The 25,604-nt window shown below is 37.6% G+C and overlaps 1 protein-coding gene across 1 annotated transcript; it reads right to left on the bottom strand.

Moving 5' to 3' along the window:
• Positions 1-1,611: 1,611 nt before the first annotated feature.
• LOC131952804 (retinal homeobox protein Rx-B) lies at positions 1,612-25,208 on the bottom strand. The gene is made up of 4 exons (XM_059315658.1): positions 24,993-25,208; positions 17,954-18,128; positions 10,445-11,094; positions 1,612-2,670 (listed from the first exon to the last, which is right to left on the bottom strand). The coding sequence occupies exons 2-4, from the start codon at positions 18,114-18,116 to the stop codon at positions 2,170-2,172; spliced, it is 1,314 nt and encodes a 437-aa protein (XP_059171641.1). The 5' UTR covers positions 18,117-18,128; positions 24,993-25,208; the 3' UTR covers positions 1,612-2,169.
• Between the last annotated feature and the right edge of the window lie 396 nt (positions 25,209-25,604).

Raw genomic sequence — 25,604 nt, 5'->3', positions numbered from 1 at the left:
TCTTTTTCTCTGCTCGAAACTGCTGTCTGAGTGTCAGACTAAAACATGACATCAATAATTGTTTCGTTTCTTACCACTCTCTCAGCGTTTGATTTTTTAACTTTATGACGTCATTCATTACCTCACAATACTATTTCATTGAATTGTTTGGTTCATGTACTGTTGAAGTTCTGTTTAGTTATAGTTTACTTGTTATTGTATTGGAATTTATTACAACGATATAATTTTACCTATCTTTAATTATCTTATAACACGATATTATTTCAATGACGTTTTTTAAAATCCAAGAATGTAACAAATGACGCATTTTGAAATTATGCAGCTTTAATTATACTATTGTAATGAGTAATATTTGAAACTACAGTGAACTTAATGTTTTTATTGTATTGATGCTGTTGTATTAAATGAAAGAAACACATAAGAACCAGTCAATTCACATGTAAGTTTAATAATATGAAGACATGAATTCAAGTTGAATTGAACATGAAGTATAATGGACCCATGCTAACGTTTGAAGTCCCACAGAAAAAGAGCAAGTAACTATTCATGTGGTAAAAGTTAAATACAAATTGGTTACACAAAGACGTTTGGTGCCTGTTAAATTTGGAACAAGGGCGACAACTAAAGCATTCTTTTAAAAAAATTAGTCCGTAGTTTAGTCTTAGTTACGTTTTCTTATTATCATAACAAACGCCAAATTTATTATTAATTGTTTTTTTTTCGATTACAAATACATCGGTAAAAAAATCGTCCTAAGCTTTGCCCATTGAACATTGACTAAATGTCACTTATATGTCAATCATGAAAAAAACATCGCCCTTGGAACAACGACAATCATTTATTACACAACTGTCATCTTTTGTGAATCATCGCACATCAACATCATACATCGTCTGTAATATTACACGCATGCTGTAATGACGTGGGTTTTATGAATGATGTTCCCTGACATCAATGTCACACATCACTCGGGATGGGGCTGACATCAACCAGCATACATCACGCAACATCATTAGGCATGGTCACACACACATCACACATCTTACATCATGACCATACATCACACAAACATCATCATGGTATGCACATCAAACAGCTTGAACCGTGGTCATACATAATACAGACATCACCATGGAGAAAACACAGCACACATCTTTCATCAAGGCCATAAAATTTCACTTTATATTCACATCATTTTCATTAAACTACATCATTCCAGTTTCACTATATATTCACATTTCCATTATACTACATCACTAAAAGTTCACTATATATTCACATTTCCATTAAACTACATCACTAAAATTTCCCTTTATATTCACATTTTCATACTACTACATCAATTTCACTTTATATACATGTTTTCATTATACAACGTTACTACAGTTTTAAGTTATATTCGAATTTTCATTATATCACATCACTACACTTTCGTAATATAAAACAAACAAAAAACAAACAAATTCACCTCTACGCTCCAATTAAAAATCAACTCAATCCGCTTAGAGACCATTAACTATAACCACCAGACATCTAGCTACCATCACATATATCTACCATCGCACAAATCACTATCACATATAACTACCATCCTTTCACACAACACCATAATATAAAACCATCATAAATAACTATCACCACACATAGATATCATACATAAGTACATCTCATAGTACCATCACACTAACACCATCACACATATCTAGCATCACACATAACTACCATCACATATAATACCATCACACATCGCCACCATTACACAAAACACTTTAAAATATGACCATAATAAGTAGCTACCATACCACATATGATTATCATACATAAGATCTCATTGCACCATCAAACATAACTACCATCGTACAAAACTACCATCACACATATCCACCTTCACACACAACTACCATCACACATATCCACCATCACACGTAACTACTATCAAACAAACACTATCACACTAACACCATCACACAAACACCATAACACATATCTTCCATCACACATATCCACCATCACACATAACCACCATCACACATATCTACCATCACACACATCCACCATCACACACATTCACCATCACACATATCCACCATCACACATATCCACCATCACACATATCCACCATCACACATATCCACCATCACTCATATCCACCATCACACATATCCACCATCACACATATCCACCATCCATCTTTCGCTCCAGACTTTGCACGTGCTCTCGAGCACGCACGCGCAGTGAGGCTATGCTGGAACTTTTATCGGCTGAGTAGGCTCGCTCGTGCGTCCTGACGTGCTTGCCGTGTAGCGGGCTCAACATTTCCGACAAAGTGTGTAGCTGTGACGTCAGGTTGTTGCAGTGTGACGTCATACCCGACGAAATGTAATCCGAATACGACAGAGGCGATGTCGGACCGACAACCGATGACGTCAGAAGCGGCGTCGCTTGTCCCATGATGGACGGGGAAAATGACGTCATTGCCGAGGTAGCCAGATCGCCAGCTGTACTCATTATGGGCGGGGTCAACCAGGGGTCAAGCGGAAGTGACGTAGGCCCGAGTGAAACAGGCGTCATCATCATGGAGACAGAGGGTACGTTCAAAGTTTCTGGAAGTTTCCCGTATTCTATCTTCTCCTGTCGCCGCCATTTTGCTCGTCTGTTCTGGAACCAAACCTGGTGAACAAAATGTGAACAAAATGTGAACAAAATGTGAACAAGATGTGAATAAAATGTGAACAAAATGAGAAACAAAATGTGAACAAAATGTGAACAAAATGTGAACAAAATGTGAGCAAAATGTGAACAAAATGTAAACAAACAAAATGTGAACAAAACGTGAACAAAATGTAAACAAACAAAATGTAAACGTATGTCAACAAAACGTAAACAAAAAGTAAACATAACGTAAACAAATTATAAGATGTGTAAGTTGGGAAAGTGGCAATAATTTGAATAGAAGAATTTATCAGTTTTCTAGTAAGGTATCAAACAGTCCGGTTTTTATTAATTTCAACTTGAAGGAAATTTGACTAGTTGGATGCTTTTCTCTCGGTTTTTCTACTGTAAAAGAATAGTTTAATCGATGAGATAGTCCACTAACGCTTTCTATAAATAGGCGCATCTACTACAAATTAAACGTAACACGCCCAACACCCCACCCCCCATCATACCCCATAAAATGGTAATGGTGATGCCCATTGAAGCCAATTAATTACTGATTAATAAATGACGTTTATATTTCGCTCATACAAACAGTGCCGGGGTCATGTTATTTAGCGCCCTAGGCTAAACTTATTAAAACGCCTCATTTCACACGAATTAATTGATAAAACATTTTTTAAGAAAACTATTAATTTATTATAAATTGCATAAATGTTATATGTAGAGGTGGAAGCGTAATCACATTCTATTGAAATTGTTGATAAGTCCACGAGTCTACTTTATGACATAGCCCCCCCCCTCCCCGGGAGAAAAAAAGTCTTTATAAAAAACACTGAAAAAAACACTGCAGACATTCCAAGGTGAGTTCCAGAGTCCAGAACGGACCTTACCTGTTTTAAGCTTGACTGTCTTTAGTTATAATTGTAAAATGTCTATATTGTGTGATTATGAAATGATTTTTTGGTTTCGAAAAATAAAAGTTTACAATTGTTATAGATTACAGCATACTATTGTTATATATGAATTCTTTAGGAGAGGGTGAAAAATATGAAAAAAAAACAACACTTAATTAATTAGATGATTTATTTGCGACTAAGACGATTTTAGATATCTCATACTGTATGTCTACTAATATTAAGTATTGCAATCTATTTATTTTTCAAATTGATAATGCTAAAAAAACAACCCCAAACTGTTTTGTTTAGAAGTTATGCTCTATATAATTATTACAATAGCAAATAAAGTTGTATTCATAAGTAAGCGGTCAACAAAGGTAATTTGAAATGGTAGTTGAGTTAAGCAACGAATTATCTCCCATTTGGAAATCCAAATACCAAAATTTTATTCAAGGGAAATAACTTTTACAAGAATAACTAAATTAATCTAATGTAACTAAGACATTCTTGAAAAACACAATATTCCTCTTTAAATCTCATTACATAATCATTATACCTAATTTTTGTATACTAATTATGTAACCTTGTCAAAACAATATATTTTACCAACTGACTACTTAATTGTAGGTTGTTTGAAAGTTTAAACATAGTAGCTTTGTTATAACATAGGCCTACTTCTATTCAATATCAATGACATGCATTTTATTGATAAACCGGCAATATCCTATTTATCCATTTAATTTTGGATCCCAAAAATAATGGGACGCATTTCCAAAAATATCAAATACTGGTAACTGTTTAAGAAATTGCAATAATTATTGTTTAAATATTAAAATAAAATAATTTGGCAAAAACAAAGTTTATAGTTAGTTATGAATTCTAGCCTATATAATATTATATATTAATTCTTTAAGAGTGGTAATGTAGATTCCTAAAAAACTCATGATTTTTCAGCTAGAGAACGCCTACCTTTCTTTGTAATGTGTTCCGTACTGAATTGAAATCATCTTACTCACGATAATCTCAACTACTCGTTATACTCAAACTCTACTACATTCATTCACAACTCATATCAAACTTCGATACCCAAACATATTTAGACTCGATGCTCCAGAACTACGACACCACCTCGCTTAACTTCACCAAGCTCTACAAGCGATACTCCCAATCAACAAAGATTTAACTGGACCCTCTAATACATGATAACGGTCAACACACTGCTATACCTTAATCCCAGACTCCTGAGCAACAATATTTCATCACCTACATTTTCATTTCTCTACTACCAATCAGATTCCACTAGACCTACAACTACACGACAACAGCCAAATAAAAAATTCGATACTTTGAACATCCCGTCATTACAAAACTATACACCAGAACAGATTTCTAATTCAAAGTAAGAGAAAACGAGGCTTACAAGCCCGATTAAAAACCAAAATTGTACGTGTTTTGGAATGCCCCGTCATGCGCTGGAGCGATCACTAAATCAACCTTAAAATAAGATAACCGTTTGAAATGTTCAAAATTTAAATTACGGACTTATTTAAGCGTTTTCTACATCAATTATTTAACACCAAAATAAAAAGCATAGTGACTGGTAAAAAGCGCCACGACCTTTCCAAATTAGGGAGGTGGGGGGGGGGGGGGGGTGGGGGGGTGCATTTTCACCAATAAATGTAGGCCTATATAGACCTAATTTGGGGGGTGTGGGCGCAAAATTAATAGTTCGCCCTGGGCGCCGTAATAGATCATTACGCCTTTGTATAAAACCATCCATAGTTTACAAAAGATAGAGTTATTAATTATTACGAACTTTTTGATAATGACGATTTCACAATTTTGCGCCCCCCCCCCCCCCTAGGGATGGCGCCCTAAGCGACTGCCTAATTCGCCTTATAGGTAGACACATCATTTCAAGACAAGTGTTTTTGAGCTGTTCGTGGAGTTCAAAATACAAGAAAATAACTGGCGCAGAAAAAAAACACGTTTTTATTTGGGAAGAGATGAGGAAAGTAGAACACATGGAAGGATGTTGTAAATGGCTTCTGCTCTACCGGAACTTGAAAAATCAACAACCAATGGTGTGTTGATGCCACGCACTCCAACATACGGACACACTAACACGAACACACACGAACACACCTACACACCAACACACGGACACACCAAAATACGGACACAGCGACACACGGACACACGGACACACGGACACACCACCAAATTGACACATCAACATTGATACACCAAAACACTGACACACCAAAACACCAACACACGGACACAACGACATACGGGCACAACGACACACAGCCACATCACCATACAACCACACTACCACACAGCCCCACCACCACCATACAACCACACTACCACATAGCCACACCACCACCATACAACCACACTACCACATAGCCACACCATCACACAGCCCCACCACGACACAACCACACCACCACACAGCCACACCACCACACAGCCACACCACCACACAGCCACACCACCACACAGCCACACCACCACACAGCCACACCACCACACAGCCACACCACCACACAGCCACACCACCACACAGCCACACCACCACACAGCCACACCACCACACAGCCACACCACCACACAGCCACACCACCACACAGCCACACCACCACACAGCCACACCACCACACAGCCACACCACCACACAGCCCCACCACCATACAACAACACCACCACCACACAGCCACACCACCACACAGCCCCACCACCACGAAGCTGTAACACGACTAACAGATGTGAAGCTCGGGAAAAGACGGGGGCGGTACCGCGGGCCGACCCACAATTAAACTTCATAAATAGCAACAAAACGCAGGGGTCCGCCATTGTTGGGCGCGGCCAGGGAAGGCTATGAGGAAATGGACCGTGCGGACAAGAGCTAATTACCAGCTGACATAAATGGTCAGTGTCGGTCAAGCTTTGGTCAGCTTGACCATCCTCTGATCAATGGGCTGAAATTGGAGTTAAAGAGGTTTTGAAGCTGATATCAATAGCAGGGGAGCCGTGTGGGGAGCGAGGGCGCGGCGCCCTACACGCTAATTACACTGCAGCCTCTACCCACCAAGAGACCCTTATTTTGGTCCGGGATTTTCCAATTAGTTCTCTTTGCCTAGGGAGATCGACCTAATTCAGCTGGCCGTAGGCGCGTCCCGACACTTCATCTTTAACCGCTTTTCTTGCCTTCCGACCCAGCAGTTCACCGTCTAGTCAGGCAACGTGCCTTAATTTGATTGGACGGTGGCGGCCTCGTGGCTTCAGACCCCCAACTCTTTGTTACTGCACAAAATGGGGGTGGGGATGGACGGTGGGGAGTGGGTCCTGGGTGAAGTTAATAACGGCTTTACTCCCGAAAATCTGTAACGACATTAGCGACGTTTCACTTGATCCCAGAGCCGGGGAGGCCCGGGTTACCGCCCCTGCTTTCAGTCACTAAAGACCTCATAATGGAGGTAGCAACGAGTCGACAGTCCCTAACTAAGGCAAATGGGATTCATTTATCTCCCCTGGGACGGCCAAATCTTCTTTACTCAAAGGATTAAATAAAGGTGGCAGGATTTTACCACTCAACGTACGCGCTAGTGGACGGTAGAAAATATTTATCTTAATTTTATACAAAAAAAGGGTTTTAAAAAATGTCCCAAAAAAGTCACATTTATATTCCCCCCCCCCCATCCTCCATCCCCACTTTCCCACCCTACCGCCATTTACCCCCTCCCTCCCCCCACCCAACTTTCCCAGCCTACCGCCCACACCCCCACCATCCCCTAACCCCCGACCCCCCACCCTCTCTATATGCCAGGTGATCTTGTCAGCAGACGACCAGATTACGTCTTTTGTTGTCATGTTGAGGACATCAGTATTCAAATGCTCGCGTGTAGGACATTCACTGCTCACCATGTCCTCTTGTGTAGGACATTCACTGCTCACCCTGTCCTCTTGTGTAGGACATTCACTGCTCACCCTGTCCTCTTGTGTAGGACATTCACTGCTCACCCTGTCCTCTCAGGTAGGACATTCACTGCTCACCCTGTCCTCTTGTTTAGGACATTCACTTCTCACCCTGTCCTTTTGTTTAGGACATTCACTGCTAAATGTTTGTAGGACATTTACTGCTCATCCTGTCCTATTGTGTAGGACATTCACTGCTCACCCTGTCCTCTTGTGTAGGACATTCACTACTATATGTTTGTAGGACATTCACTGCTCGCCCTGTCCTCTCATGTAGGACATTCACTGCTCACACTTTCCTCTCATGTAGGACATTCACTGCTCACCCTGTCCTTGTGTAGGACATTCACTGCACACCCTGTCCTATTGTGTAGGACATTCACTGCTCACTCTGTCCTCTTGTGTAGGACATTCACTGCTCACCCTGTCCTCTCGTGTAGGACATTCACTGCTCACTCCTGGCGTGTAGGACATTCACTGCTCACCCTGTCCTCTTGTGTAGGACATTCACTGCTCACTCCTGGCGTGTAGGACATTCACTGCTCACCCTGTCCTCTCATGTAGGACATTCACTGCTCGCCCTGTCCTCTTGTGTAGGACATTCACTGCTCACACTGTCCTCTTGTGTAGGACATTCACTGCTCACACTGTCCTCTCATGTAGGGCATTCACTGCTTACCCTGTCCACTTGTGTAGGACATTCACTACTATATGTTTGTAGGACATTCACTGCTCACACCGTCCTCTCGTGTAGGACATTCACTACTATATGTTTGTAGGACATTCACTGCTCGCCCTGTCCTCTCAGGTAGGACATTCACTGCTCACCCTGTCCTCTTGTGTAGGACATTCACTGCTCACTCCTGGCGTGTAGGACATTCACTGCTCACCCTGTCCTCTCATGTAGGACATTCACTGCTCGCCCTGTCCTCTTGTGTAGGACATTCACTGCTCACACTGTCCTCTTGTGTAGGACATTCACTGCTCACTCCTGGCGTGTAGGACATTCACTGCTCACCCTGTCCTCTCATGTAGGACATTCACTGCTCGCCCTGTCCTCTCATGTAGGACATTCACTGCTTACCCTGTCCACTTGTGTAGGACATTCACTACTATATGTTTGTAGGACATTCACTGCTCACACTGTCCTCTCGTGTAGGACATTCACTACTCGCCCTGTCCTCTTGGATAGGACATTGACTGCTCACCATGTCCTCTTGTGTAGGACATTCACTGCTCACCCTGTCCCCTCCAACACAGAGGGTGTCATGTTCCACTTGGATTCATTTGTTCCGCCTGAGTTACCTCCAACGTAAGCATTACCACGCTGATTACCTCCCCAGTCTCAACAAGGTCAACAATTTTGTTAGAGTTACCCCCCCCCCTCCCTGATAATTGTTCTATGGTTGTCGTTGACGGAGTCGTCCACCCCCTCCCCCTCCTCCTGTTTCAGTTGGTCAATAGCTTAGTTTAATCCGGTGTACGGATGACAGCAAGTGGCCCTCACACTGACAGCAAGGATGGCCAATTTGTGGCCAACCCAGGTGCTGACAGTTGTGGCCTGTCTGACATCAATTTGTCCCCCGTCATCCAGCGCAGCATCCGTCATCCAACACACCGTACAACACCCCCCCCCCCCCCCCACCCCATTACACTAGACCAAACAAGAATTAAATCTATTCACACACAGGAGCTATTTACATTAATTATCTAATCACAAATTGATATTAAGTCAAAATAATTGCTTCTAGGCCAATCAGGAGAGTAAAATTGGAAGTGGGTGCACTTTAATAGAGACGAAGTGCTCACACTCAGAGAAATATCTGATTTGACACGGGCGATCTCTGTCATATTAGACAGCGTAATTCGGAGCAAACGATGACAAATATGACGTCGTAATTCGAAGCAGACGAACCACGCCGCGGGCGAAAAATTTAATAAAATTATGGTCATTAATTAATTATAGATCATCAAAGGAAACTATCGGTGTGATTTTTTAATGAGCAAAAAAGTATGACATGTTTCAGTGATTTTTGGATTGGTGGGATATTTTGTGATCGGTGAAGCGGAACGATGACGGGGAGATAATTGGTGAGTTGTTCGATATGGTATCAACACAAGTGGCATACAGATGTTCCACATGGATGATTCTAAAACACAATTAGCATACATGAAGGTACACATCAGTGGGACATAAGGAATACATGATAAACAAGGGCTGGTGAGAAGTAGAGAAGAATTTTAAAAATCAGGTTGTCTGATAAAATAAAGTTCAGTAAAGCAGAGGTCACTAGGGTGAGCAGTGATAAACAACAAAAGGTCGTTATAGGTCAATACAGAAAGGTCAGAGTGTATCACGACGCCAAAAGAACAATAAATTTTAGCAACAAGCATTTTTCTGAGGGTAAGCTCCCCTAATTAAGAACGATCACTCTTTAATGTTTAAATTAAACCCGTTTTTGTGTGTATTTATTCTCTAAATCTCCCTATCCAAGCCACATATTTTCGCATAAATATATCACAAGTGAAACAGTTGAGTGTTTAGGTACTTCCAGTGTGTATACATTATCTGTCATTTTCCGATCATTAACGTATTGACAATTATGTTCACAAACATGTTCATGACCTTGCTACTCTAATGACCTTACTACACAAATGACCTTTTTACACAAATGACCTTGCTACTCTAATGACCTAATTACTCAGATGCTCTCACTACGCAAATGACCTTGCTACACACATGACATTGCTACACACATGACCTCGCTACTCTAATGATCTAATTACTCAGATGACCTTACTACGCAAATGACCTTACCACTTGGCGTCACCGAGGACGTCTACAAATGACCTTGTTAATGTACGACAACGAAGACATGTACGTGTCTAAATGACCTTTGACCCACCTGAACCCTGACCTCCGGAAGCTTGATCTTGACGGCCAGCTCCTCCCTGCTATACACATCCGGGTAGTGCGACTTCTCGAAGGCCATCTCAAGCTCGTACAGCTGGAAGGTCGTGAAGGTCGTTCTGTTGCGCCGGTGCTTCTTCTTGCACTTGCCGCGGCCCTCGTCAAGGTCAAGGTCATCCTCCTCGTCCAGCTCGCCGGCCTCGTCCGTGTCGGTCAGCGAGTGGCCAGGGTGATTGTGGGGATTGTGGGGGTTGGTGTGGGGATTGTGGGGGTTGGTGTGGTGATTGGAGTGGTTATTGGAGTGGTGATTGTGGGATGTATTTGTCTGATTGTGAGAGCTGTTTGAGTGATTGTGTGAATGATTGTTTGACTTGCTATGATTGTGATGAGGATTGTTGGAATGATTGTGGGTGTTGCTGTGACGATTGTTGGAGATGTTGCTGTGTTCTAACGACCCGTGATGCTGATGGCTGCTATGGTGTGTAGCGTGTCCGTGTAGGGAACTGTTAAAGTGTGTAGTGTGTAGCGTGCTGCTGTGAGTACCGGACGAGAGCTGCGCGTGTGGTGATCTGCTCACACCGTCATCAGTTTTTCTCCTACCAGAATGTACGTGCGGGTCGCTCACTTTACCGTGGGTCACCGAATCTGCAAAATTAAAAAAAATCAAAAATTAAAATGCGACCTTTAAATGACCTTGTCATATATCTGTACCTTCTAAAAATACCGAAAATTATCCCAATTACGCTTTCACGTTGATTGTGTATACAAATATTTGCCGTAAAGTAGACTTTGAATACATAAAATGTATCCAACTGTTAATAGAAGCAGACACCACTAGACCAAGAGATATTTTATTTATCATTCATTAAAACCTCTACACAAACCGCGCGAGTTAGGGCGCCCAATGAAGAACCACTTATCTCTGATATTCTATAGCCTACACCCACTTCTCACTGGACCAGGAAACAAGCGGGACATTTCCCATCAGACACCAGGTACTCCAGCCCCCGACCACACGATTCACGCTTCACGGGCCCAACTCAATGCCTACGGACCCAGGAATTCCAGTATATGATTCTACAAGAAGTCATTGGCGCGTCGGATCTCAGATTTCAATTTGTCTTCAAGAAAACAAACCTTGCCATTGTGTACAGTACAAGTGCCATATTTATAGACTTATACGTCTCAAATCTTTCAATAGACTGATGGTTTTCTCGCAAAGAAAACATAGAAGTTTTGAAAATTGAGACAAATAGCCAGGGGATTTCTCCGGGGGACGGGGGAGGAAATTTGTTGCCATCGCCCGGGGCAAAATTTTGACAACTTTAGATTTAATGGATGGCGGTTGGAAGAGGGCGTTTGTTTTGGTTGTAGGTAAAGTAGCCGATTCTGGGAGGGAGATAATTATGTCATCGGTTGTTAAAGGACATTATAAGGAACTATGCTGAATAGAGGGAGGGGGGGGGTTATGATTTTAGTTTGGTGGATGGGGGTGTGTGAAGGTGGTGTTCGTGGGGTAAGTTGAAAGGAAGGGTTATGGGAACGAGAGCATATATATATATATATATATATATATATATATATATATATATATATATATATATATATATATATATATATATATATATATATAGTTTAAAGAAACTGGTCTAATGTACATGTCCCAAACAATTAATGTTATTTCAGACTGCTGCCCAGATTGAAAACCAATGGAGTAGATAATGAGACAGTAATCATTTGTATTCCAAGTATTTTTACACCCGCCCTACTCCTACCCCCCCCCCCCCTACACACAGAGTAACGCATTGATTGGCTGTAACGGCTACTTACAAGAACACACGGCGAAACCGGATCCGGGTGTCGGTTTCCGCTCTCCGCCGTGGCCGGCTGAAGAGCTCCCCTGCGGTAGCTGGCCCGGGGCTGATCACGCACCTTTGTGCGGCTCGGCTCCTACCGTCAGGCCTGGCTCCTACCGGCAGAGCCAGCTTTTCACGTGTTCTGGCGCATGAAATCACGTGGACGAATGATTTCTCCTTGAGCTAATTAAATTAGAGCTGACGAAAGATAATGCGAGGCGAGGAATAAACCAAGCTTTGTTCAGCGCGACCAACCAGCCCATTGGGGTTTTCAAAGCCTCCATTTTTTTTTTTACTTCTGTTAAATATTGTTATTGCCTCAACAAAAGATGGGGCTGCCTCCCGTTGTATTCCCACCCCCTCGCCCCAACTACCCACATTTTCCCCAACATAGAACGTATCTCCCCCCTCCCCCACCCGCACGAACATCTATGACAAAATGGCGGGGTTGGAATTAGCCCAACTTGCCACGGATTGTTCCCCTTAGTGCCGGCTGACAGTCGAACCGGCGTCCCGGCTAGCCGGCATAGTACGGCCTGGGGCCTGATGACAACGGCGACCATTGTAAACATATTATTTGCTGCAAATATACGCTCCTTGCCAATAGGAAACGGGAAAATTAGTGTAATTAGTTCTTTTTTATCGGTTTGACAAGTTTCACTGAGGGGCCCAATGAGGGGGCCCAGACCCCGCTGAGAGCACCATATTTTCAAGAAAGACTCCAGGAGGTGCCCCGCGTTTCTATGGAAGCCTCGGCCGCCGGTGAAAGCCTGCGCATGCGTAGTTGAGTTGAAATCAGAGACGGGCCGAGCGATTTCCCCCATCTATACAAACATCAACCCCGCCCCCTACCAGACAAGCAGCCTGAGGATTGTTCGCCGGGGTATATTCAGCGCCTGTCGGGCGATTGTTGGGTAACACATTGCGAATAGACAACTAGTTTTGTATTGAGTGCAAACTCTGGAAATAATCGAATAATTATAGGCATTCCATGTTTTTGTGTGCGCTAGATCGTCTCAAAGTTTTTTCAAAGTCTACACAATTTATGTGATCCGGTCCCACGCGTGGTACCATTTTGACCCTCGTACAAGCGAGTCCTTCAGCGACGGCAGACGACGAAATGCCGAATAGCAATTAACCGCGTGACGAGGTTTTCTCGAACATTCGTTGTTTTCTGTGGAGACTGGAGTGGGTATGAGGTGCCGACGGAGTCGGGGCGGAAATACAACGGCTGCTAATGAAGACAATTATTTATTGAATTAATAATTGCACGCGGAGCTACCCGGTAATTAGACGGAAAAATAAGTTTAATTACCGGTAGACGTGTGACAGTAATTATACGGGCATCCTCCGGTAGCAATCTGGCTACCTTGAGAAAACACACTTTTGGCTACCATCTGATACATTGTTGGCCACCATTTGATACCATTTTTGTTGCCTTCAGAAATCAAAGATTAGACTAATATCTAAACACAAAAATGTAGCTACCATTTGATACCACTTTTTTTAGTACCTTCAGAAATCAAAGATTAGACTAATATCTAGACACATAAATTTAGCTACCATCTGATACCACTTTTTTTTTGCTACCTTTAGAAATCAAACATTAGACTAATATCTAGACACAAACCATCTTAAACAAGCATTGCGAACTTTGGATGACACTTGTATTTAGTAGCATCCAATATGTTGAATCCAAATGTAGTGGCTACGACTTAACACATGCAGACAAAGGGCCGGCTATTTTTAACATGGGATGGTACCTTCAAGTAGACCAAGGTCTGGTACCAGGTTCGAGTGCACCTAGCTCTGACTCAGGTCCCGGAAAGGAAAGGGGACTAAACATACTGAGGTCAAAATAACCATTAGCTCTATGTGCCAATAGGGAAACCAAGCACTGACTACAGGTATTATAGCAAGATACTCTTCTGTTCAACTTAATCGTTAAGGAGCAAGAGAGAGGAGAGAGAGAGAGAGAGAGAGAGAGAGAGAGAGAGAGAGAGAGAGAAAGAAAGAGAGAGATGAAGAGGGAGAGAAACATATCGCCTCTCTACAAAACAGAAAGCGCAGCCAATAATAAATAAAAGAAACACAATCGGCTCTATCAATTCGTATACATCATTTGACTCAAAGCTAATTATCTTACACCCGTGGGTGTCCACCAGTGTTTCTTTCAGGCATTTTTCTCAGGGTGGGGGGGGGGGAAGCGGGGATCACTGCTTGAAACTTTTGAAGGGCGAAGCACTTAAATTTACGGGTGGGGTGTGATCACTGGGCGGACACTGGTCCAAATATATATTTTACATATTTATTCCGCTGGGAGGGGAGTGTGGAAGGGGCGTCGACGTGTTTCGGAAAGAGAGGGCGATCCCCCCCAGCCCATCCCCCCCCTCCGAGAAGAAGCCCGACAGAAACTCTGATGTCCACATTTCTCCCCCCCCCCCTCCCCACCCATTTTAGACCCGAGGGTTTTTAACATTTTTGTCTTCCTTCCCTAGAGCCCAGGTTCCAAACTTGATACTGACTGGTTAACAAGCGTTAACGGCTTGACCACACCATCCAGGGACACAGTTTTAAAACCAAACACGACTTGGTCGAAGTCACCGTTAGATGTAGTTAAATATATTTAATCAACAGTTGTTGAATGCAGTTATTGGACGTAGTCAAAACTTCTATTCAAATGTTTTTGTCAACAGTTGTATTAAAACAGTTTAGTCAAAATCTTCACCAAAAAATGTAGTCAAAGTTGTCGAAGCGATCTCATAATTTGTCATAAATTTCAAAACTTAATTTTAACTTCTAAATTTTATTTTAACAAAATGCTCTTATCTTTGCTATTTTTTTTTTTTTTTTTTTTTTTTTTTTTTAAAGTTCTGATGTTGTTTTACGTTTTCAAACACCTTTATGGAGTTTGAGTATCAAAGTCAACATTTTTCAATGATGCTATTTATCAGTTTATCATTAATTAAAAAATGATATTAATCCCAAGCATCCACATGTAATTAGAACGCTGTTGAAACAATTAAGGACATCCCAACCTTTCAAACAAAACGTGATATCGCAGTCGTTTCCTTAAACAATAATTTGCCCTTACAAATATTTATACATATAGCCTTAAAATAATGTATGCGATAAACTTTGTTAATACAATTATGTATTTAAGATTAGTTTAGAATTGATTAGAAAATTTCAAAAATTTTGATACACATTGTTTTTTAAAACTTAAATATGCACGCACTGTCGTTTACTTTTATGGTTGCTAGTTACTAAAAATAGAAACAGTTCTAGGATACACAACTCCATAGCTGGGGACAGCAACCCATCTAGGAGAGACAACTCGATAGATGGGGACAGCAACCCATCTAGGAGAGACAACTCAATAGATGGGGACAGCAACCCATCTAGGAGAGACAACTCGATAGCTGGGGGCAGCAACCCATCTAGGAGATACAACTCGATAGCTGGGGACAACAACCCATCTAGGAGAGACAACTCTAGTTAGCTGGGGACAGCAACCCATCTAGGAGAGACAACTCGATAGCTGGGGACAACAACCCATCTAGGAGATTCAACTCCAAATTTAAAAATTGCGGCCTTGTAGTTTTTTTTTAATGGTAGAAGGCTATAGAAGCAAATCCAATAAGAAAAGCAGACTGAAACATCTATTGGCAACTTTAGAACGTTTTCGTCGATGATTTTAGATTTGTGTTCAGTGTGATTAAAGCATCTTAGATTGTAAACATTAGATTCTTGTTTTTACATTTTTAACAACGTGACAGTTCATAGTTTAGATAGTTATATGATGTCTAACAGTTAAAAAGCAGAACTAGAAAAATCTATGTTGGCTTTACTTGTTTCAAGTATTGAATAATGAAAATAAGAATTAAAGTATTATTTTTTATAGTCAAGAACTTCTGTATCTATCGAAACAATGTGGTTATTATGTAACATATTCAACGTTTTATTTGTGAAATGTGTACCTTCAGATTGCCGTGGGTAAAGGTAAACAGCAGTTACACAACCCAGGTAGTGATTTAAATTTGTAAAGGAATCAATTGCTAAAATTTGGGCAACATAGAAATGTGGGTATGTTTAAAAATGTTTCTGCAATACCCGTCTTGTTAAAGTGGAAAAACTGCGAAGAACAAAACCCTCCATGTCACTATGATACTAAATCAATTAAAATGCATTTTGAAAACGTTAAAGATTGTATATTGAAACAAATATAAACAATACAGAGAAAGTACGGACTTTGTTGTTTTTGGTGACAGCAGAATTTGACACTTTAAAAATTGTACAGGTAAGTCAATACTTCAGTTTTGTCAATAAAACAATGTTAATATATCACAACTAGTCCATCCACCAAGATTGGTGAGTGGGACACGATTTTGAAGTAAAAAGAAAAGTTTTTTTTTTGTTCGTTCCCTCATTTGTATAGCCTTACAATTTATAAACAAAATTAAATGAAAGCAAGTTATTTATTTTTTTGGTTGTGTTTACATTTGAATATAAGACAGTAACCTAGACATGTTGTGGTCAAATCACCTTTGAAATACTTATTTTCACTGGCTATTTAATTGACCACCGTTACTTTTGTGTAAAGCCCTTCCGGTAAAGTTTTGCTTAACGGCTTTTGAAAGAGTTTTAAAAAAATATTTTTATATTTCCTACTTAAAAATCTATAATTATTATCTAACGCCGAATTCTCGGTAATTCATTACACACACACCTGTTTTTACTTTCTTAACTAACTGGCAACCACAAAAAAGGGTTGCGATTATTAAAAAATATTTCATATCAACCTGAAATAACAATAACAAAAATAGATCGACTTAGTTAAAAAGTGATAAATATATCTAATTAAGTTCTTATAACTTCCCTGGTTTAAATAACACCTCTACAATTTCACACACACACACACACATATATATATATATATATATATATATATATATATATATATATATATATATATATATATATATATATAGATGCATAGTTATGAATAGAACAAGTTATGCAGCAGTTTCCTTTTTAATTATCGAGAGTGATTGTTTTTAAAATCCATATTTTTTGAAGCCAATTGTAAACTGGACATTCCAATAGGATTGAACACGCACCAATTAGTTAGTTCAAATTTTCTTGTTTTACACCATTTTTAAACTTATATTAAAAGACTTTTTAAAACTACATCCAAAGCCACTTTTAGAATTATGCTTAAAACAAAAGCGCTGTTTAAAGCAATCTTAAAGTAATTTTTAAACCACTTTAGTCACTTTAATTATCAAACCTTTTTAACACAAATTCTAAAACCTTCTTTAAAATCAATTTAAAACCTCATGTAAAACCACATTTTAAAACAACTTTTAAAACCACATTTGCAAAAATATTTAAAAACCACACCGAAATAATTTTAAACACCACTCTTAAAACCACCCACAAACTTTTAAAAGCCATTTTTCATTCCACATTTTAACCACTTTTCATACCACATTTTAAACCACTTTTCATACCACATTTTAAAACCACTTTTATTACCACATTTCAAACCACTTTTCATACCACATTTTAAAACCACTTTTCATACCACATTTAAAACCACTTTTATTACCACATTTCAAACCACTTTTCAAAACCACTTTTATTACCACTATACGCTGGTGACGACTGGCGACCGGAAGTGGCCCCAGTAAGTGACGTTTGTCTGGAGTCCTGGACATCGTTCTGATAGTGAGCTTCTGATTGGCCAGACAGACCTAAGATGGCGTCAATGCTGTGGAACCTTGTCGTTGCCATGCCAACACTGGCCATCGTCCAGACCACCTGACCGGGAAATACAAATGTTAGGTAAAATACGTCATCACGCTTTGGGATGTAAGCTGTAAGGACGCTAGTGTAAGCTGTAAGGAGGGTAGTGTAAGCTGTAAGGACGCTAGTGTAAGCTGTAAGGATGGTATTGTAAGCTTTAAGGACGGTATTGTAAGCTGTAAGGACGCTAGTGTAAGCTGTAAGGACTGTAAGGACGGTAGTGTAAGCTGTAAAAACGGTAGTGTAAGCTGTAAGGACGCTAGTGTTAGCTGTAAGGACTGTAAGGACGGTAGTGTAAGCTGTAAAAACGGTAGTGTAAGCTGTAAGGACGCTAGTGTAAGCTGTAAATGGATTTTTTTGCCGACATCGCTACTATTATTGAGGTTAGGATTATAGTAAAGGATAAAGTAAAGGATACAGTTAACGATAGAATAGAGTGACAACTAACATATTCAAAGTGACAACTAACAAACGTGACAAATCACATATATAAAACGACAAATAACACATTCACTGTGAAAAATATACACTTTGACAACATATACACAATAATAAATAACACAAAGTGACAAATGACAGATAATGTAAGTTAACAAATGTAAGTAATGATAAAACGTTAACGGACACAACAAAGTTTGATAAGATGGCTCCCATCATTATTGTTGACATGGATAAAATCGTCTTTTTGTTTTTACAATTTTGTCTTCATAGGGGCAGTAAAAAAATAGTTTTAATCTTAAACTTGAAATTTTTTAGTATTGTAAGATTTTATAAGAATCAATGATATGAAAGTTGAAAATAAATGAAACTTGAATATTTGTATTTATTTTCACCAAGCTTAAATTTTAACCGAGTGATTTACATTTGTAAGACGAGCATTGATTGGCTGTACATAAACTCTGTGATGCAGTGTTTCTTCCAGACTTTTTTCTCCGAGGGGGGGGGGGGGGGGGGCGGTAGACTTTCTTTGGGGGGGGGGGGGGGGGGGCGGAAGAGATGCCTGGAAGAAACTCTGCTGTGATGGATCTCCTAAAAACAGTACATCCTAGAAATTTGTACTCAAAACTTTGCCAATAAAATTGGTTCATAAAACTATGTCGTTACTTTTTACATTTTAGTGATAAAATTTAAAAAAAAATCAATTGTTTTTGGCTTTTAAATTTTTTTTATTAGTTACCGAAAATACTAAAAACATCAAATACATGAAATCTTTCGTAAAGCAGGACAAAACCCTTTGTTTTTACTGACAGCGCACACGATTTTAAAAATATTTAATGAAACTTTCGAGACTTTCTGCGTTTTGGGTCCGTTTTGTTTCGTTTATTTGTAAAATACATTTTATTTTTTACGGAGATCGGTAAAGCGGCTGATGAAGTATGCATTGACTTGGGTCAGAAAACAGGAGTCACTAGGGGTCACTAGTTGACCTACAACCCACTCATCCCAAGTTAGTTACACTTGGTCCTCTCTACCCGAGAAAACCCACACACATTAATTTCCTGTTTAAAACGAATCGATGTACCGTTAGATACATTCATTATTTATTTCCTATTCCCTTTAGCCCTTTGTTTTATAGATTAGTATGTTTTTTTTTAAATCATACAATTTGGGGAATTTCAAAATGAAACAGTCGGTAAATACAGAAGTAATTAATAATATCTCATCACTAGAGCCGAAATTGTGTAATACCCTAATTAGGAGACTAGAATAGCTTAAAGAATGAATCAATTACTAAAGTGTAAATGGAAAATATGAATAATAAAGTAAATAAAGTTCTATTTGGAACCGGACGGTCAATGGGGCAAGTGAAGTAGAGTTGACCTGTTTCTGTTATTATGTAATCAGCACTAGACCCAACCGCCTTTAATTTTTCCAACTGTAGGAACCCACCAGAGCTGGGTGGACGTTCTACGGACATTACCGGATTCGAACTTGAGACTTCCGAATTACAGACATATGCTCTACAATTAGACCACACCGTCCTCAAACGCTGTATAGCGGATGTTTTATAGTAGAACAATTTTAGGTAATAACAAAACGTTTGCTCTAAGTAGTGCCTAAAAATGTGTGAGTTGTATTACTCCATCGAGAGCACAATGTGTTATAGATTCGACTAACAATAGACGTGTATTATGTGTTTAACCCTACGTATAAATAGCTAATATATATATATATATATATATATATATAACATTATATATATTCATATATATAGTGAAGAGGCAAGAAGGGAAACAAACAAAAAATGATCAGTTGTCAATCAAGAATAAACAGCCGGAATGTAGTGGACCTTACTTGGAGGAATCGCCCAAAACTGAGTGCGATAGAGTGGTTGTTTTCCTGTACTAAACAAGGAGTCTACATGAATGATAATGATTATGATGATGATGGTGATGTTGGTGATGATGACAATCATGGTGATGATGCATTTCTTATTTCTAATTAATAAATTTGTCAAAAAATTATATAACATTTTAGACCTGTATAGCATAAAAAGCATAATAAGTTTATACTTAAACGATTACAATAGGTAAACAGAGAAACACACTTTTTGGTGACGTATGGTATTCGTGTGTTGTACGTCAGGACCGCAGGATGAGACTGACTAGAGAAAGGTCAACTGCTGGTTCGGGGTCCAAACATTTAGAGAAATGGTACCGTCCTAGTTAAGATGGACTATCCTTAAACTTAAAACACAAGTTACAATTAAAATACATATACAATTTTACAAAATGTTTTAAGGATTTATTTTATAAAATTGACCATAGCAGAGATCTTGAATACATTTTGTACTTTGAGGCTAGACTTCTATTTATATCTAAAAACCCAATATGTTAGCTTGGCGTATCACTTTTGTAACTCAAACTTTGATTGGCTGTTATTTAATTAGCTCCACCATTAGTTTTGTCCTAAACTATTGTCACTAATTTGGTTCGTTGCATTATAGATAGTTTGTTTTTGCGCATAGCACTTTTTATACAACAGTATTGATTTTCTATTTTCAATACTTTGGTGTGCGTTTTCGATAAAACCCTATAATTTACACAGCTGAACGCAAACATGATTTTGTTTTTATTATCGTAATCGTGTTGCGTAGACAAAAAAAAAATCAAATTTCTTTGGCTTTAAAAAAAAACAAACTTGAAACCACACCGGATAACGGTCGAAGGCCAACGCTACATACAGAAGTCAAGAGGTCAAAGTCAGTAACTCACAGTAACAAATACACCGAATCTTTACTGAAGGAGTAGAAAATACAACGGGTGGCGGAGTGATCTAGCGGTAGAAAGCTGGACTGCTAACCCGTAAGTTTCGAGTTCGAATGCGGGTTCGAGTCAGTAGACCGTCCCTGACTCCAGTATTCCTGATGGGTATCTATCTCACATTAAGGAAAATTAAAGGCGGCTGGGCATAGTGCTGACCACACTATCTCTTCATATGCCGCGGTCACAGAAACAAGTGAACTCTACTTCATTTGCCATATATACTTTACTTACTTTAGAAAATACACAAGATAACGTTATTGTGGGCAAATGTTTTAATAACTCTAAAATTATTTAAAATATTTTATCACCTTTAAAAGTAAATTGGGACTATTCAGTTACCGTTTAGCATTGCATTGACAAATTCTATGATACTTTTTGCAACACTGTATTCACTCATTTGTAATGTATTATGTATTGATGCTTTTGCAAATTTTATGTGACCATTTGTAACACTGTATACAATAATTTTCTGATACTTTTTGTAACATTAGATTCATTCATTTTTAAATAATTTTTGCAGCATTTTATTCACAAGTTTCATCATACTTAAAAAAATATATTCCCTATATACTTTTTGATGAAATTAAAAATTATAAATAAATGAAAGCGTTTTAAGTACAACATCCATTATCAAATTACCCTTTGGTTATATGTAGTCACCAATTTAACTAAATAAGTTCATGACATTATAAATAGATGATTATAATAAAAATGTTTGAACAGTTTGGTGTGAAGTAGGCCTACATGACATGGTTACGTTATCGAAAGCCACGTAACATTAAAATACATTAAGAGTTTCATTAATTTAATTTAATGAAATTGAAAATGTGATTAACAAAATAAAATAAAGAAGAATTTTAGTGTATTTTTAAAGCATAAAAATAGAATAAATATAAATTATACAGATCACAAATATTGTCAAACTGATTTAATTTTGTAAAAATGAAAGAATATAAAAATATTTGAATTTTACTTGATTTTTAAAATAATATTTTATTGGTTTTTGAAAGCATCCTCATCTTTCAATACTCTTAGACATTTTTATTGCTCCCCTAAACAATATTTTTTTTATTGGGGGGGGGGGGGGGGGGGGCACGTGCTTTCCATGCTCATCTCTTTTGTGTCCATTTACATTGAAAGATATACACTGTGTACATATTTTGTTTTGTGTTCATTTACATCATTTACATTGAAAGATATACACAGTGTACATATTTTGTTTTGTGTGTTTACATCATTTACATTGAAAGATATACACAGTGTACATATTTTGTTTTGTGTTCATTTACATCATTTACATTGAAAGATATACACAGTGTACATATTTTGTTTTGTGTGTTTACATCATCTACATTGAAAGATATACACAGTGCACATATTTTTTTTTAAAAATATTACTTTCAAGTAACTTTATATTTGTCAATTGATGTCTTTAACACACTGAAAAAATCTCATTATTCATAGACTGATAAAATCTGATAATTCTTAGAATAATAAATCTTATATATCATACAAAGATAAAATCTCATAAATCATAGAAAAATACAATTTTATAAATCTTACAAATATTAAATCCAATAAATTACAATTTTCAAAGCGAGCATCGTAAAATTCTCGAATGTTTTCTAATGTTTTCTAATGCGCAATGCAAGAAATCTTGGTTAAACGAATTGACATACAACCTAACTTGTCGTAGAATAAATGATCTATACTAGAGTCAGAAAGGCTGGATTTTAGCTATTGATTACTAGCATATAGCTGTGTATGGCTGCAGCAATTACAAAAAGCAGCAGTGCAGCCAAGTGAAGCCATAACGTTGATTTTCTCAAGGCGAATCTCTACCACATCAGACCTTCAGTCTATCTAGATTTCTGTTCTTTGTCTTTCAAATGTCTTATTGTTTGAGGTGTATAATTTTCTTATGTCAGTGTTATGTCGCTGTCACTTATGTGCTAGTAGCTGCATGTTGAATTCAATTCTTGTCACAATAATTTTTGTTACATATGTCTTTTCACATTAATTTCGTGTAATCGTGTCACATTATTGTCTTGTCTCTTTGAATTCTTATCATAATATTTTCTTGTCAAATTAATTTTTTCATTCTTTAAATTTTTAAAGTGTTCTTTTCTTATTTACTTTTTTCATTGTCCCTTTTGTACATCATCATATAAATTTTCGTGACGTGATTTCTTTGTCACATTAAGTTTTGTGACATTAGTACTTTTAAATTAATTTTTGTGGCGTTAGTACTTTGTAATATTAATTTTCTTCTGTTAGTATTTTGTTACATTAATTTCCTGTCACATTAATTTTATTATTGTAAAATTTTCTTGTCACATTAATGTTTTGACATTAATTTTTAATTTTAAAAAAAAATTGTATTAATTTCTTAAATTTTGTCACATAGCTCTGGTCAAAACCGTTTTGTCACTTCACATTCTTGTCACATTATTTCTGTTGACTTTGGTATCTTGTCACATTAGTTGATAGAATGCCATTTTGTTCACAACATAAAATGTGATATTTTTTTAAAACTGAACCTGACACACTAATAAAATACATTATATCATATGTAATTGAAATTTTTAAAATTCGGTTACATAAAGCAACTAGATTTTAAAGTGGGCTAAATAAAATATAAAAAAAACCTACAAAAAATAATTGCTGCGAAATGTAAAAATATTCATATTTACTTTTTTTTTTAATAGCTAAAATTAGACGTAATTAGTCTATTGATTTACCCACCTATCTGTCTAACCACACATTCACTCATCCATCAACCCATCAAACTATTACATCTTCCAACCAATCTATTCACATATATTAGTAGCTTTATATATATATATATATATATATATATATATATATATATATATATATATATATATATATATATATATATATATATAAATAAATAAATATATATATATATATATATATATATATATATATATATATATATATATATATATATATATATATATACATATGTGTGTGTATATATAGATACATACATTTCTATGTTTATATTTATAAATGAATATGTATATATATATATATATATATATATATATATATATATATATATATATATATATATATATATATATATATATATATATATATATAATTTATGTATGTATGTATGTGTTTATCGTAAAATATTATAATGAGTAGGGATTTAAATTAGATTTGAAAATTTAAAACAAAATACGTAAACATTTTATACAAATTAGAACAATTAGAATAAAAATTTAAAAGCTTCCATTTTGTTTGTTTATATTTGTATTTATCCTATCAAAGTTTTTGTATCCGTTTGTTTTCGACAAAATATCCAACTAAAATTACTTAAGTTTAGTGACAACGCTACTGATTGATTTGTCGACTTTGATTAACAAGATATAAACATTAAAAAATTACATAGTTGTAACATCGCAGCTTACTTGAGTTGTCATTCATTTTGAAAAAGTTATCATTTACTTTTAAAAGCAGAAAAACGTACATTCAATGATAAAAGCAGAATTATAAATACAATGAAAGAAAGATTCAAAATATCTCAAAGAAAAGCCTTACAAAAACAATCTATTTTTTAAAATATCATTTTTGTACTCACTTTTTAGGGCCGTGTTGTGTTTTGTTGTCTTCTTATTAAGTGATGAGTTAATTACATCAAGGTTTTAGTCCACTAATTGAATATCTGTTCACCAATGTACCCACAGTTACTCGCGTTTTGAGACTTCAACAATATTTGTTATACATTTGTTGCTTTGTTTCGTAGGTTCAACCATACGATGTTTATCACCAGAGGCTAAGTTTTTAATTGGGCCGCACATCTGTGTGTCGTGTTAAATATGATCTCGAGGTATTCGCTGGATCAAGGAAGTGACGCGGCTAGGCAAATCTGCTAGGAAACTTTTACGTCGCCATTATTCGTCCTGTCACGTGTCACCCGCTCGCGCTTCTAATCTCGGACCCCCTAGTGCCGTCACTGGCGAGGGGAGGAGCCTGGGGCTCCCAAGGGTGGGTGCGCACCCGGGAAGAAGGGGCGGGGGAGGGGGGATTTAAAGAAAAACATAATGAATAATAGACGATAGTACGGGTGCAGGGATCCAATGCTATCGAGATTGCTACAAACACTCTACAAGTTCTCCAGTAAATTGTTCAACATTTTGTTCAATACAAGTTCTATACAAGTTCCATAGACTTGTCGTCCTAACGATTCAGC

The sequence above is a fragment of the Physella acuta genome, unplaced genomic scaffold (assembly GCF_028476545.2).
Source record: "Physella acuta isolate Inbredline_101_S28 unplaced genomic scaffold, ASM2847654v3 ptg000890l, whole genome shotgun sequence".
Taxonomy (NCBI): Eukaryota; Metazoa; Mollusca; class Gastropoda; family Physidae; genus Physella; species Physella acuta.
Note: the sequence above shows the minus strand (reverse complement) of the source record. Positions and strands in the feature narration are given on the sequence as shown.

Coding starts and splice junctions, on each gene's coding strand:
- LOC131952804 (XM_059315658.1), bottom strand. CDS start 18,116: ATGGCCAGTGTTGGCATGGCAACGACAAGGTTCCACAGCATTGACGCC. Junction 11,095..17,953: donor GTCGTCACCAGCGTATAGTG/GTAATAAAAGTG, acceptor TTAATTTTGCAG/ATTCGGTGACCCACGGTAAA. Junction 2,671..10,444: donor TTCCGGAGGTCAGGGTTCAG/GTGGGTCAAAGG, acceptor TTTGTTCACCAG/GTTTGGTTCCAGAACAGACG.